Source organism: Mytilus californianus, unplaced genomic scaffold (assembly GCF_021869535.1).
Source record: "Mytilus californianus isolate M0D057914Y unplaced genomic scaffold, xbMytCali1.0.p SCAF_25, whole genome shotgun sequence".
NCBI classification, from domain to species: Eukaryota; Metazoa; Mollusca; class Bivalvia; order Mytilida; family Mytilidae; genus Mytilus; species Mytilus californianus.
Window position 1 is genome coordinate 3,807,016 of NW_026262674.1, and position 14,405 is coordinate 3,821,420.

The 14,405-nt window shown below is 30.9% G+C and overlaps 1 protein-coding gene across 1 annotated transcript; it reads left to right on the plus strand.

Moving 5' to 3' along the window:
• The first annotated feature begins 553 nt into the window (after nucleotides 1-553).
• LOC127732571 (uncharacterized) lies at nucleotides 554-7,002 on the plus strand. The gene is made up of 3 exons (XM_052241638.1): nucleotides 554-670; nucleotides 2,660-2,749; nucleotides 4,072-7,002. Exons 1-3 carry the CDS (start codon nucleotides 649-651, stop codon nucleotides 5,421-5,423), a joined length of 1,464 nt encoding a protein of 487 aa, XP_052097598.1. The 5' UTR covers nucleotides 554-648; the 3' UTR covers nucleotides 5,424-7,002.
• Nucleotides 7,003-14,405: the final 7,403 nt, after the last annotated feature.

Genomic DNA, 14,405 nt, shown 5'->3' on the forward strand with positions numbered 1-14,405 from the left:
AAAAATCTTATCTCAGTTTATTGAAATTTTCAGTACCACGTCCAAGTGTGTATTTGTCCTAAACATGCATGAAATATTGGCCAATGAACGTTTCGCAATTAAAAACAATCAATCATGTTTGTACTTTAAGGTTCTTACAAACGTTCTAGACTATAATTTTATTGATTTAAGCAGGGTTTTTTTTAAATAAATTATCCCCGCCCCAAACATTTAATTAAAAGCAGATTCTGAACCAAAACCAAATTGCAATCAGCCGTAAACATGACTTGTTTTGTAGGTACGTGGTTTAAATTGTTCTTCGATTAAAGATTTAAAAAACAAAGCTGCTTAACCTACGAGGCATATTGGGAGTCTAAGTACATTAATACAATAATATGCATCAAAGGTTTTACAACAAAAATAATCTTTTAAAAATTTGCATCGAAGGAACCAACATTAGTTAATGGGAAAGTTTAAATGATTTTAAACTGTTGACCAATATTAAAAGAAGCTTCTTATATCTATTGTAATTTTATAACATTTTCTAGAATGTTGTGTATTGTAGTTCTTGATTTGCTCCCTTTTTAACAATATTTTGCAGGTATATGCAAATTACTTGTACTTGCCGGCCTGTACGTCATCATTGTTATACTGGTGGTGCCAGTAAACATGTTTTCATTTTACAAATCATGTAAGTAGTAGTATTGCGATATCTGACATAACTTCACGTGTTCATTTTCCTATTTGTTTTGCGTGATATTTTCAAACACAGCTTTGTGACTTGCATTTCTTTCTCTTAAATACTTATTTGGTAAATACAAGGATGTAGTTCAGAAGTGTTTATAATAAGATATACGAATTTTGAACACCCAGAGAGAAGACTCATCTCCCATGCATCTATTTTATAACAACATTAATCTTTGAACATCTGGCATCGAAAGAACCAACATTAATTAATCTGTATCTGAACTAGAGTCTCCCAAGAGCCATTGTCGCTCACCTGTATCTACTGTTGTTTTCAAAATCATGTAAAATAAGGTTAAAATCATAATTAATAGTACAAAAAGTGTATTAGATACCCTAATAATGATTGATGCCAAGTTTGCTTTAATTTGGCCCAGTAGTTAAATTAAAAGCAGGTCATCCCATTGTAGTCTTACAATAGTTACTGAAGACCCATTATCATTATTCAAATTAGTTTTCAAGTTGTGACCATTTGAAATTGTTTTTTTCCCTTAGACTTCTATAGTAAACCCCTTTGTTCTATTTTTAGCCATGGCGGCCATGTTGGTTGGTTGACAGGGTCATCGGATACTTTTTTCAATCAAGATACCCTATTGAAAATTATGGCTAAGTTTAATTATATTTGGCCCAGCAGATTAAGTGACAAGATTTTTTTAAAAGAATACAAAAACTTACGAAAAATCGACTATAAAGGGCAATAATTCCTTAAGGGGTGAATTGACAATTTTGGTCATGTTGACTTATTTGTAGATCTTACTCACTGAACATTATTGCGTTTTACAGTTTATTTCTATCTACTTACTTATGGGGGTTTTAACGACCTTGACTGGCTATATAGCCCTCGCACGGTCGGTAATAAATTTCTATCTATAATAGTATTTAAGATAATAACAAAAAACTTCAGAATTTCCCTAAATTTATTTATTTATTCACCAATTCAGGGACAGCAGCAGGTTGTCTGAATCGTCTGAAAATTTCAGGGCATATAGATCTAAACCTGATGAACATTGTTACCCATGTCAGATTTGCTCTAAATGCTTCTGTTTCCGAGACATAAGCCAAAAACTGCATTTTACTCCTATGTTCTATTTCAGCCATGTCGGCCATGTTGGTTGGCTGGCGAGATCATCGGACACATTTTAGAGCTAGATACCCTTATGATTATTGTGACCAAGTTCGGTTGAATTTGTCTAAGTAGTTTCAGAGGAGAAGATTTTTGTAAAAGATTACAAAAATTTACTTAAAATTATTAACAATAGACTATAAAGGGTAATAGCTCCTTTAGGGGTCAATTGACAATTTTGGTCATGTTGACTTATTTGTAGATCTTACTTTGCTGAACATTATTGCTGCTTACAGTGTATCTCTATCTATAATTATAATATTCAAGATAATAACCAAAAACTGCAAAATTTCCTTAAAATTACTAATTCAGGGGAAGCAACCCAACAACGGAATGTCTGATTCGTCTGAAAATTTCAAGGCGGATAGATCTAAACCTGTGAAAATTTTTACCCCATGTCAGATTTATTCTAAATCTTTTTCAGAGATATAAGCCAAAAAACTGCATTTTACCTCTATGTTCTATTTTTAGCCATGGCGGTCATGTTGGTTGGCAGGCGTGGTCGTCGGACACATTTTTCAAACTAGATACCACAATATAGATTGTGGCCAAGTTTGGTTGAATTTGGCTATGAAGTTTCAGGGGAGAAGATTTTTGTAAAAGTTAACGGACGACGACAACGACGGACGACGGACGCCAGGTGATGAGAAAAGCTCACTTGTCCCTTTAGGCCAGTTGAGCTAAAAGGTCACATGTCTGAATGATTTAAAGGTTACATTGTAATTTTTGAACAATTTCTGGAACGATTTTGAGTATAAGTCGTGATTCATTTAATGAAGCTTTAAACAATATATAGTGACGACTTTTTTGCAGGTAGATATAAATCCCTTGTACACGCTTTTTTCCTTACCATCGCTGTTATACTGGTGGTGCCAGTAAACATATTAATATTTTACCAATCATGTAAGTAGTATATATTGTACATAACTTCGCGTGTGCATGTTTCGATATGTTTTGCATTATTTACTTATTAATAAGCATAAGCACAGATTTGCGTTTTTCCTCTAAAATCCTTATTTGGTAAATACAAGGATGTAGTTCAGGATTGTTCAAAATTGTTGTTGCATAAACGACTTGTGGAACACAGAGAGGAAAGACTCATCTCCTATGCACTTGTTTTATAAAAAGTTTTCTTTTTAATTTGACTTCTACTGACAGTATTACATCTTCATCTGTGTTATTCTATATGAAAATAAGGAACTTGAGTAAAGTCGACAATGAAATAAATATCCAACAGGGACCAATGAACGTGTATATATCGTACGGCCATTAACAATGAACAAAACCTTACCGTATAGTAAGCTATAAACAGCATTAAAAAGGCGAAACTATTCAAACCGGAAAACCATAGGTCTTTCTTTGTTGAATCAAAAACAAAAAAGGAATTAAATATGGTGGCCGGATGAGGCCATTTCGCCTTTTCGCCTTTTCGAGTTTTCTCCTTTCACTTTGCACACCTCGAAATCGAGAAATCGGGAAATCGGGAAGTCGAGAAATCGAGAAATCGAGAAATCGGGAAATCGGGAAATCGAGAAATCAAAATCGAGAAATCGGGAAATCAAGAAATCGGGAAATCGAGAAATCGAGAAATCTATTTCCCGTTTTCGCGTTTTCGCCTTCGCGTTTTCTCGTTTTCGTTTTCTTGATTTCTCGATTTCTCGATTTCCCGATTTCCCAATTTCTGGATTTCTGGATTTCCCTATTTCTCGATTTCTCGATTTCTCGATTTCTCGATTTTGCGTTAAAGTGAAAGGAGAAAACGCGAAAACACGAAATGGCCGCATCCGGCCACCATAATTAAAAGTAATGTCGTTTTTCTGAACATGTAGCCGCGTTGGTTTGTTAATCTCATTAAATGGTATCACAAATCTCTTTTTTTTCGACATTATAAATGCTTTGAAATAATTTCGAATGACTCTGAACATATTCGAGTATATATCATTAAAGCATGAATGAGAAGGCTTTTTGTATTTTGCCGGATCTTAGCATGCATTGACTTTCAAATACTAAGTAGTGAAAAAAAACTGTCTTTAACAGCAATGCATAATAATGACAATTGCAACGTGGGTGCAATTTGAGAATAAACTACGAACATTTAGATGTATGGTCACAATGTTACTAGAATTCTCTGAGAACCATAATAACTAATTACCTTTGTCTAGATATGGTTTATACGTATATTAATTCATTAGTAATTAGTATTATATTAGCTAAATTGCTTTCAGTTCCAGAATATGAATTTCTTTATTCAACGAATAGCCGGTTTAACTGTAGATCAGCTGACCACCACACAGTGTCAATGGATCCAATGCCAGGAGTTACTATTTGTGGTTCAACACAAAATATGTTTAAATACAAAGGAGTGTATGTGAACAAAAGTTTCGACTGTTCGGAGAAACGTCTTAACTTTGATGTTAAAGTTGAATTGAGAAAGAAATTTAGAGATAAGAAATATTATGAAAACAAAATATTGTTTGAAATAGGGTTGACGCAGAGCTCCATAAGTTCAAATTATATGCAAGACATGTATGATGGAAAGATATGGTCAGTTACAGCATTTGTCTGTGAAAACGAACATGGTATATGTTTCCGCGAAAGGAATGATTTCCCGCCAAATATTGTAAGTCATACATACAATTTTGGTGGGAGTTTACTTAATACCAATGTAGACCTCTCTGTGGACTGTCATGATGATCAACCTCAGACAGAAAATATGGTTATTCCAGTTTTTGCATTGTATGAACCAGATATTATCACTATTTCAATGACAATAAACTCCGAAACGGACTTTCTTGGTTTTAATGGCTCTACACTTCATCGCCATCTTGACTTATCACCTGACAATAAGACCGTTTCCAACACACCTGTAGAAATGTTTGCGGGTGTAAAGAAGACAAAATCGCCGTATGCTGTTCTAAAGTTTATTGAAAATACGAAATATTTACATCACATTGTTGACTTAGATATAGACTATCAACAATATGTTGAAATTACCGAGGACCTGTTTGAACTAAAAATAGGACAAATTGAGACAAAGTACAGAGTTGTTGGCCACTTTACTGCTGAAGTTTGTCCGATTGATAAGGGTATACAATCTGTATTATCACGGTTTTGTTTTTTCACTGACGACACTAAGTTCCAACCTAGTGTGGTTTATGGCAATCATCTCACACTTGACCTTCGCTACAATTTTGAAATGAATATGATAACTGTGAAAATAATGGCCGACGAAATTGAAGGACACCACACTTTCATTTTTAGGCCTGAGAAACAACTCCATGGCAACGATGTGATAGGTCAATTTATAGTCCTTGATAATGTTTCAGTATATAATATGAAAGTTTCGTGTAAAAACGCGTACAATTATAGATTAATATCATCTCTATTTCGATTTGTGGGGAAAATTTTATATTTGATCACTGACCCTTGTTTTTCATTCTTTATGGAGATTTTCAATTTCTTTTACAGATTGTACAGCCTTACATCTAGATATGGTTTAACCATTGTAGTTGTCATAATTCTATCTTGTCCATTTTGTTATTCCAGAATTCGGCCATGGGATGACCAATATATATGAGTTTTAAAAAGTTATAAAATATCAATGGGACAAACGAAAACATTAAGTCGATGACAGATACCCCAAGGGTTAACCGTAGTTTAGTAATATGTCATCTGGTCATATCCCATTCTTCTGTTAAACAAGTATACAATTAAACATGTTTTAACAGATTGTATTTATTTTTCCGATATTTGGAGAAAACATTTCAATGTAATAATTTGTATGATTTATTTAATATTATTCCTGTTCAAACAATTGTTTCATTTTTAAAAGAAATTAGAATATATTCCAGATTGTAAACAAGTTGTAATTATAAGTTTAAAATGATTTTTAACTTTTTATCACAATATCTTAATGTTGAGTTTTATTTGTAAATAAGTAATTTCGCTTTAAACTAAAGTTTAGGTAAATTGTAAGACTTTTTGTCTGCTTTTTAAAATGTCTTTCTTATAATATTTGAAATAGCTTTCGCCGCGATATAGCCTTTTTGTGCTGATGCAGCGTAAAACTATCAATCAGTCGACTGTTAAACTCACATTTTAGAGGAGCGGCCATTACACTGTACGGGATGCATAAATACACAGACACGTCTAGTAAGAATTAGGAAGTTAAATCCGATGCCTCCTGGAGAGAGAGAGAGAGAGAGAGAGAGAGAGAGAGAGAGAGAGAGAGAGAGCCATTCTCTCTGTTTGAGATTTCGGGAAACGTAAAAAATATACAATGACCACAGTTAGCAAATACACTTTGAAACAATCAATTGCAGTGTTAGTTACGCAAAACATCCTACATTGCAATAAAATCGACAAATTTGTGTGATATTTGAACCTTTATTGTTGCTTTTAGAAATTAACCTCATAACGGCTGTAAGATGTTAAAGCTTGCATCACGATTTAGCTTATTTGAGTCCTGTTTGAAATATAAACCTCGAACTATAGTAACGTGAATAGTTACAGCTCATTCCGATAAACGTTAGTTTAATTTTTAAGGTTGACAAACGATAGCACTACACATATAGCACTGTTAATCATTCCTCTGTTATAAAGCCTAAATATGCAATTTGAAGCAAACATTAAACATTGGCTTCAAGAAAACTAAAAATACAACCAAAAGAGTCTAAACAGGATAAAGAAATTACGTCAAAGATTAACGGGGATTTGCAACGTAAAAAAATCATGAAGTCAATTGATATAAACATTTTTTCAGTCAACCTTAAGTTATTGTTTATCTAATAGATATAAGAAGATGTGGTATGAGTGCCAATAAGACAACCCTCCATAACCCGTTTCTTTCCTGCAGTAAATTAATAATAATTCAAACGGTTCAGTAGAATAATGAATAAATCGCAGATGTTAACAGTTGAAAGTTTTGTTGAATACTTAATGAAACAAGCAAGTTGACTTACAATTTGGAGGCTGGGCCGTTTATTGTACTTTGGAATTGGAAATTAGACAATGTAAATTCAAGTGACTGTTTATATTCAAATATTATTTCTGACATTTTGCTTTTAATTTTACTTACAATTTGAGTAAATGATGCATGATATTTGTTTCAATTTGTTAATAATCCAATGATGTTTACAATAAAATATGTTTTCGTTGTTGGTGTTATGTATAATGTATATGGTGTACAAATTTTTGCACCTCATATTTGCGGTATACCATCTTTTCCGCAAGTTTATTGTTTTCTGTTTGGTAATAAATTAATAATAAGATCCATTTTGTTATATCTTGTGATCCGTTTATTTGGCAATCGCCAGTGGTAGTCAGCAGGGTTTAAGAACATCAGTTGTTCGACCTGCTAGTCAAATGCGTTTTGTTAAAATATACTTTTCACATTTTTTGTCTTTTGGAAAATGTTGTTTGTGCTGTATTCAGACCCCTCTACCAAGAAATTTGATTTGCATGCACACGTATAAAAATTGCGGTTTTTATCCAACGCAATCATAGGTTTGAACGTTGTTTTCAATTTAGACTTGTTTATATTTTTGACACATCAGTGCAACACATAAATATGATGTGTCGCATGTCATGGAAGATGACCTCTGACTGATCTTTGTTATTGTCAAATTATTGATTTGTATACATGTACATGTAAGTCCAACCCAAAATCCATATATATTTTTGACTGTCATGGCAAGACCTTTTCAATTCAATAATACATTAGCGATGTTTTTTATATTATTTTGATAAATTTGGGCCAAACTGACTGTTTATAACAAAATATTATTTCAAAATTCCGCTTTATTAATACTTGAAACCAAAAGAATCGTATTCTATTTTTTTGTCTAAATCGTAGTTAATGCAATAGGTAAGAATTCATGCTTTTGCTGTGTATTTTTTGTGTTTTTTTTTCATCTGCTTTTTTTTTCTTATTTTTAGGTTTTTGTTAGTTTTAGATTGGGTGTGGCCGTAAATTATAAGACAAGACATACTTTATTTTGTAAGTTTAAGATTAAGTGTGACCGTAAATTATAAGAGAACAAATACTTTATTTTGTAAGTTTAAGATTAAGTGTGACCGTAACTTGTAAGACAAGACATATACTTTATTTTGTAAGTTTAAGATTAAGTGTGACCGTAAATTATAAAACAAGACAAATACTTTATTTTGTAAGTTTTAGATTAAGTGTGACCGTAAATTATAAGACAAGACATATACTTTATTTTGTAAGTTTAAGATTAAGTGTGACCGTAAATTATAAGACAAGACAAATACTTTATTTTGTAAGTTTTAGATTAAGTGTGACCGTAAATTATAAGACAAGACATATACTTTATTTTGTAAGTTTTAGATTAAGTGTGACCGTAACTTGTAAGACAAGACAAATACTTTATTTTGTAAGTTTTAGATTAAGTGTGACCGTAACTTGTAAGACAAGACATATACTTTATTTTGTAAGTTTAAGATTAAGTGTGACCGTAACTTGTAAGACAAGACATACTTTATTTTGTAAGTTTAAGATTAAGTGTGACCGTAACTTGTAAGACAAGACATACTTTATTTTGTAAGTTTAAGATTAAGTGTGACCGTAAATTATAAGACAAGACAAATACTTTATTTTGTAAGTTTAAGATTAAGTGTGACCGTAACTTGTAAGACAAGACATACTTTATTTTGTAAGTTTAAGATTAAGTGTGACCGTAACTTGTAAGACAAGACAAATACTTTATTTTGTAAGTTTTAGATTAAGTGTGACCGTAACTTGTAAGACAAGACATACTTTATTTTGTAAGTTTAAGATTAAGTGTGACCGTAAATTATAAGACAAGACATATACTTTATTTTGTAAGTTTAAGATTAAGTGTGACCGTAAATTATAAGAGAACAAATACTTTATTTTGTAAGTTTTAGATTAAGTGTGACCGTAAATTATAAGACAAGACATATACTTTATTTTGTAAGTTTTAGATTAAGTGTGACCGTAACTTGTAAGACAAGACAAATACTTTATTTTGTAAGTTTTAGATTAAGTGTGACCGTAAATTATAAGACAAGACATATACTTTATTTTGTAAGTTTAAGATTAAGTGTGACCGTAAATTATAAGAGAACAAATACTTTATTTTGTAAGTTTTAGATTAAGTGTGACCGTAAATTATAAGACAAGACATATACTTTATTTTGTAAGTTTTAGATTAAGTGTGACCGTAACTTGTAAGACAAGACAAATACTTTATTTTGTAAGTTTTAGTTTGAGTGTGACCGTTAATTATAAGAGAACAAATACTTTATTTTGTTAGTTTTAGATTGGGTGTGACCGTAAATTATAAGACAAGACATATACTTTATTTTGTAAGTTTTAGATTAAGTGTGACCGTAAATTATAAGACAAGACAAATACTTTATTTTGTAAGTTTAAGATTAAGTGTGACCGTAAATTATAAGACAAGACATATACTTTATTTTGTAAGTTTAAGATTAAGTGTGACCGTAACTTGTAAGACAAGACATATACTTTATTTTGTAAGTTTTAGATTAAGTGTGACCGTAAATTATAAGACAAGACAAATACTTTATTTTGTAAGTTTAAGATTAAGTGTGACCGTAAATTATAAGACAAGACATATACTTTATTTTGTAAGTTTAAGATTAAGTGTGACCGTAAATTATAAGAGAACAAATACTTTATTTTGTAAGTTTTAGATTAAGTGTGACCGTAAATTATAAGACAAGACATATACTTTATTTTGTAAGTTTAAGATTAAGTGTGACCGTAAATTATAAGACAAGACATATACTTTATTTTGTAAGTTTAAGATTAAGTGTGACCGTAAATTATAAGACAAGACATATACTTTATTTTGTAAGTTTAAGATTAAGTGTGACCGTAAATTATAAGAGAACAAATACTTTATTTTGTAAGTTTTAGATTAAGTGTGACCGTAACTTGTAAGACAAGACATATACTTTATTTTGTAAGTTTTAGATTAAGTGTGACCGTAAATTATAAGACAAGACAAATACTTTATTTTGTAAGTTTAAGATTAAGTGTGACCGTAAATTATAAGACAAGACATATACTTTATTTTGTAAGTTTAAGATTAAGTGTGACCGTAAATTATAAGAGAACAAATACTTTATTTTGTAAGTTTTAGATTAAGTGTGACCGTAAATTATAAGACAAGACATATACTTTATTTTGTAAGTTTAAGATTAAGTGTGACCGTAAATTATAAGACAAGACATATACTTTATTTTGTAAGTTTAAGATTAAGTGTGACCGTAAATTATAAGACAAGACATATACTTTATTTTGTAAGTTTAAGATTAAGTGTGACCGTAAATTATAAGACAAGACATATACTTTATTTTGTAAGTTTAAGATTAAGTGTGACCGTAAATTATAAGACAAGACATATACTTTATTTTGTAAGTTTAAGATTAAGTGTGACCGTAAATTATAAGAGAACAAATACTTTATTTTGTAAGTTTTAGATTAAGTGTGACCGTAAATTATAAGACAAGACATATACTTTATTTTGTAAGTTTTAGATTAAGTGTGACCGTAACTTGTAAGACAAGACAAATACTTTATTTTGTAAGTTTAAGATTAAGTGTGACCGTAAATTATAAGACAAGACATATACTTTATTTTGTAAGTTTAAGATTAAGTGTGACCGTAACTTGTAAGACAAGACAAATACTTTATTTTGTAAGTTTAAGATTAAGTGTGACCGTAACTTGTAAGACAAGACAAATACTTTATTTTGTAAGTTTAAGATTAAGTGTGACCGTAAATTATAAGACAAGACATATACTTTATTTTGTAAGTTTAAGATTAAGTGTGACCGTAAATTATAAGACAAGACATATACTTTATTTTGTAAGTTTAAGATTAAGTGTGACCGTAAATTATAAGAGAACAAATACTTTATTTTGTAAGTTTTAGATTAAGTGTGACCGTAAATTATAAGACAAGACATATACTTTATTTTGTAAGTTTTAGATTAAGTGTGACCGTAAATTATAAGACAAGACATATACTTTATTTTGTAAGTTTTAGATTAAGTGTGACCGTAACTTGTAAGACAAGACATATACTTTATTTTGTAAGTTTTAGATTAAGTGTGACCGTAACTTGTAAGACAAGACAAATACTTTATTTTGTAAGTTTTAGATTAAGTGTGACCGTAACTTGTAAGACAAGACAAATACTTTATTTTGTAAGTTTAAGATTAAGTGTGACCGTAACTTGTAAGACAAGACAAATACTTTATTTTGTAAGTTTTAGATTAAGTGTGACCGTAACTTGTAAGACAAGACAAATACTTTATTTTGTAAGTTTTAGATTAAGTGTGACCGTAACTTGTAAGACAAGACAAATACTTTATTTTGTAAGTTTAAGATTAAGTGTGACCGTAAATTATAAGACAAGACAAATACTTTATTTTGTAAGTTTAAGATTAAGTGTGACCGTAACTTGTAAGACAAGACATACTTTATTTTGTAAGTTTAAGATTAAGTGTGACCGTAACTTGTAAGACAAGACAAATACTTTATTTTGTAAGTTTAAGATTAAGTGTGACCGTAAATTATAAGACAAGACATATACTTTATTTTGTAAGTTTTAGATTAAGTGTGACCGTAACTTGTAAGACAAGACAAATACTTTATTTTGTAAGTTTTAGATTAAGTGTGACCGTAACTTGTAAGACAAGACAAATACTTTATTTTGTAAGTTTAAGATTAAGTGTGACCGTAACTTGTAAGACAAGACAAATACTTTATTTTGTAAGTTTAAGATTAAGTGTGACCGTAACTTGTAAGACAAGACATATACTTTATTTTGTAAGTTTAAGATTAAGTGTGACCGTAAATTATAAGACAAGACAAATACTTTATTTTGTAAGTTTAAGATTAAGTGTGGCCGTAAATTGTAAGACAAGACATATACTTTATTTTGTAAGTTTAAGATTAAGTGTGACCGTAAATTATAAGACAAGACAAATACTTTATTTTGTAAGTTTAAGATTAAGTGTGACCGTAACTTGTAAGACAAGACATACTTTATTTTGTAAGTTTTAGATTAAGTGTGACCGTAACTTGTAAGACAAGACAAATACTTTATTTTGTAAGTTTTAGATTAAGTGTGACCGTAACTTGTAAGACAAGACAAATACTTTATTAAGATCTCGCCTCTCATGTAAAAAAAAATTTACATATTCTTACATTCTAAAAATTGCTATAGAGAACCAATTTTTTTAAAATGTTGAGAGGCTGTAACGATGATTGTTTAATATATGTTAAGGATGTTCGCTACTCTGTTTCAAAATAACAAGCTTTTTAAAAGACTGTTACAAATTGATAGCTATGTATATAAATGAAGGAACCAAAAAAGCAGAATAAAATGAAGGGTCCGTGTGCTTGTTTTCGAGATATAAGCCATTGAAAATTTGGCAGGAAATAACTCTCTCTAGATTTTTCATACATTTAACATTGGCACCTTTTTTCATTCAAAAACAATGAAAAAATAACAAGGATTTTATAAGATTTTCAAATATGTCTTTTTAAACTATATGTAATAAAATTATGAAAAGAAAAGTATGGGTTAGTGGACAAAATTATTTTATGGCCAAACATGGATAAAACCAGAGGTTTCCGAAAATCTGGCAAAAATTCATAAACAAGAGGAGCGAACATCCTTAAGTTATACTACTAATTAAGTCCTAGAACAACAAATAACATTGGGAATGGAAACAGGGAATGTATCAAAGAGACAACAACCCGACCAAAGAGCAGAAAACAGCCCAAGGCCATCAATGGGTCTTAAACACAGCGAGAAAATATCGCACCCGGAGGCGGACTTCAGCTGGCCCCTTAAAAAAAATGTGTACTAGTTCAGTGAAAATGGACGTCACACTAAAGCATAGGAACTATTCCTTTCTGTAATGAGGCAACTCGACTTTGGAATACACTGCCAAATGAGATCCAGAAATCTGACCTTATTTGACCAGTATAAAAGTTACATATCTAGCTGGTGTAGTGGAAACTATGATTTCGACCGATTCTGTTTGTACCAAATTCTGCTGTCATATCGTAATGATTTTATATTTGACTAGGCGTTATTACTCTCCATTTTTAGATAGTTCTCTGCTTACTACTTTCATTTGACATCAAATCGTTTTGCCATTTTTCCTTGTAAACTTTAATAACATTCATATCTAGGTCAAGGTGCGAGCATTGTTGTTTGTTTTGTTTTGATCTTTTTTTATTATCCTCTTCATTGTCACAACAGATGTATTCATTTACACAAGCTCGGTTTTTATTCGAAGTTTTTCATTTCCATAACTATACAAATGTGGAAAATATTTTGTAATTGACTTTTTACCATTTTTACAGCCTATGCAGAAGACCTTCTTTCAAGGGTTGGGACTGGGGCTGGTGGATTTATCGAGGACGGAATATTAATTTTCGCAACTTGCTATTATTTCGCACGACAGAGCCACGGCGAAAATTTATTTTCACAATTGCATTTTGTCAATATTATTGGGCAAGCCATTCATTTACATTCTGCCTTATGCAATATTATTTATTTTCTATTCTTTACAGAACCAAAACTACGAGAATGTTAACAACTACATGTTACCATACTGCCTTAAGGATGTTCGCTCCTCTTGTTTTTGAATTTTTGCCAGATATTCGGAATCCTCTGATTTTATCCATGTAGTGCCATTAAAAATTTTGCCCGCAAATCCCTACTTTTCTTTTCATAATTTTATTGCATATAGTTTAAAGGCCATATTTGAAAATCTTATAAAATCCTTGTTATTTTTCATAGTTTTTGAAAGAAAAAAGGTGTCAATGTTAAATGTATGAAAAGTCTAGATAGAATCACTTCCCGCCAAAATTTCAATGGCTTATATCTCGAAAACAAGCACACGGACCTTTCAATTTTTTCTGCTTTTTTAGTTCCTTTATTCATATACTTTCAATTTATAACAGTCTATTAAAAAGCTTGTTATTTTGAAACAAACTAGCGAACATCCTTAAGCAATAAGCAAATCATATACCGTATAGTAATCAATACACAGTCCCGTCAAGTAAAACAATTCTAACAAGAAAATCAACGACCCGATTTAGGCTTATAGACACAATAAACGAAACACACTTATAACAGACAACAACCAACTACAGCCACTGGTAAACAGGCTCCTGACTTAATACAGGCACATACATAATATAAGAAAGGGTAAACGTAATTGTGAGCCCTGCACTCCCTCCCTTGCTTGGGGTAGTTATCTAACAGCACAGCACAACATAAAAACAAACTAACAAATTTCAGATAGAAAGGGTTTGAAGTAAGTTAAGTAAGTTGACAAAGCTTATTTGATGGTCAACTATTGTAAGTTGACTTACCACAAAGCTAATGTTATGTTTAACTGTTACAAGATAAGTAAGTTGACGAACGACAAAGCTAATTTGATGGTTAAGTGTTACAAGTTGACTTACCACAAAGCTAATTTGATGATTAACTGTTACAAGATAGGTAAGTTGACATACG

What these genes read in the sequence shown, in the direction of transcription:
- LOC127732571 (XM_052241638.1), top strand. Translation starts at nt 649, where the DNA reads ATGTTTTCATTTTACAAATCAT. An exon ending in GTTTTCATTTTACAAATCAT is followed by an intron (nt 671 to 2,659) that starts GTAAGTAGTAGT and finishes ACTTTTTTGCAG; the next exon opens with GTAGATATAAATCCCTTGTA. An exon ending in ATTAATATTTTACCAATCAT is followed by an intron (nt 2,750 to 4,071) that starts GTAAGTAGTATA and finishes AATTGCTTTCAG; the next exon opens with TTCCAGAATATGAATTTCTT.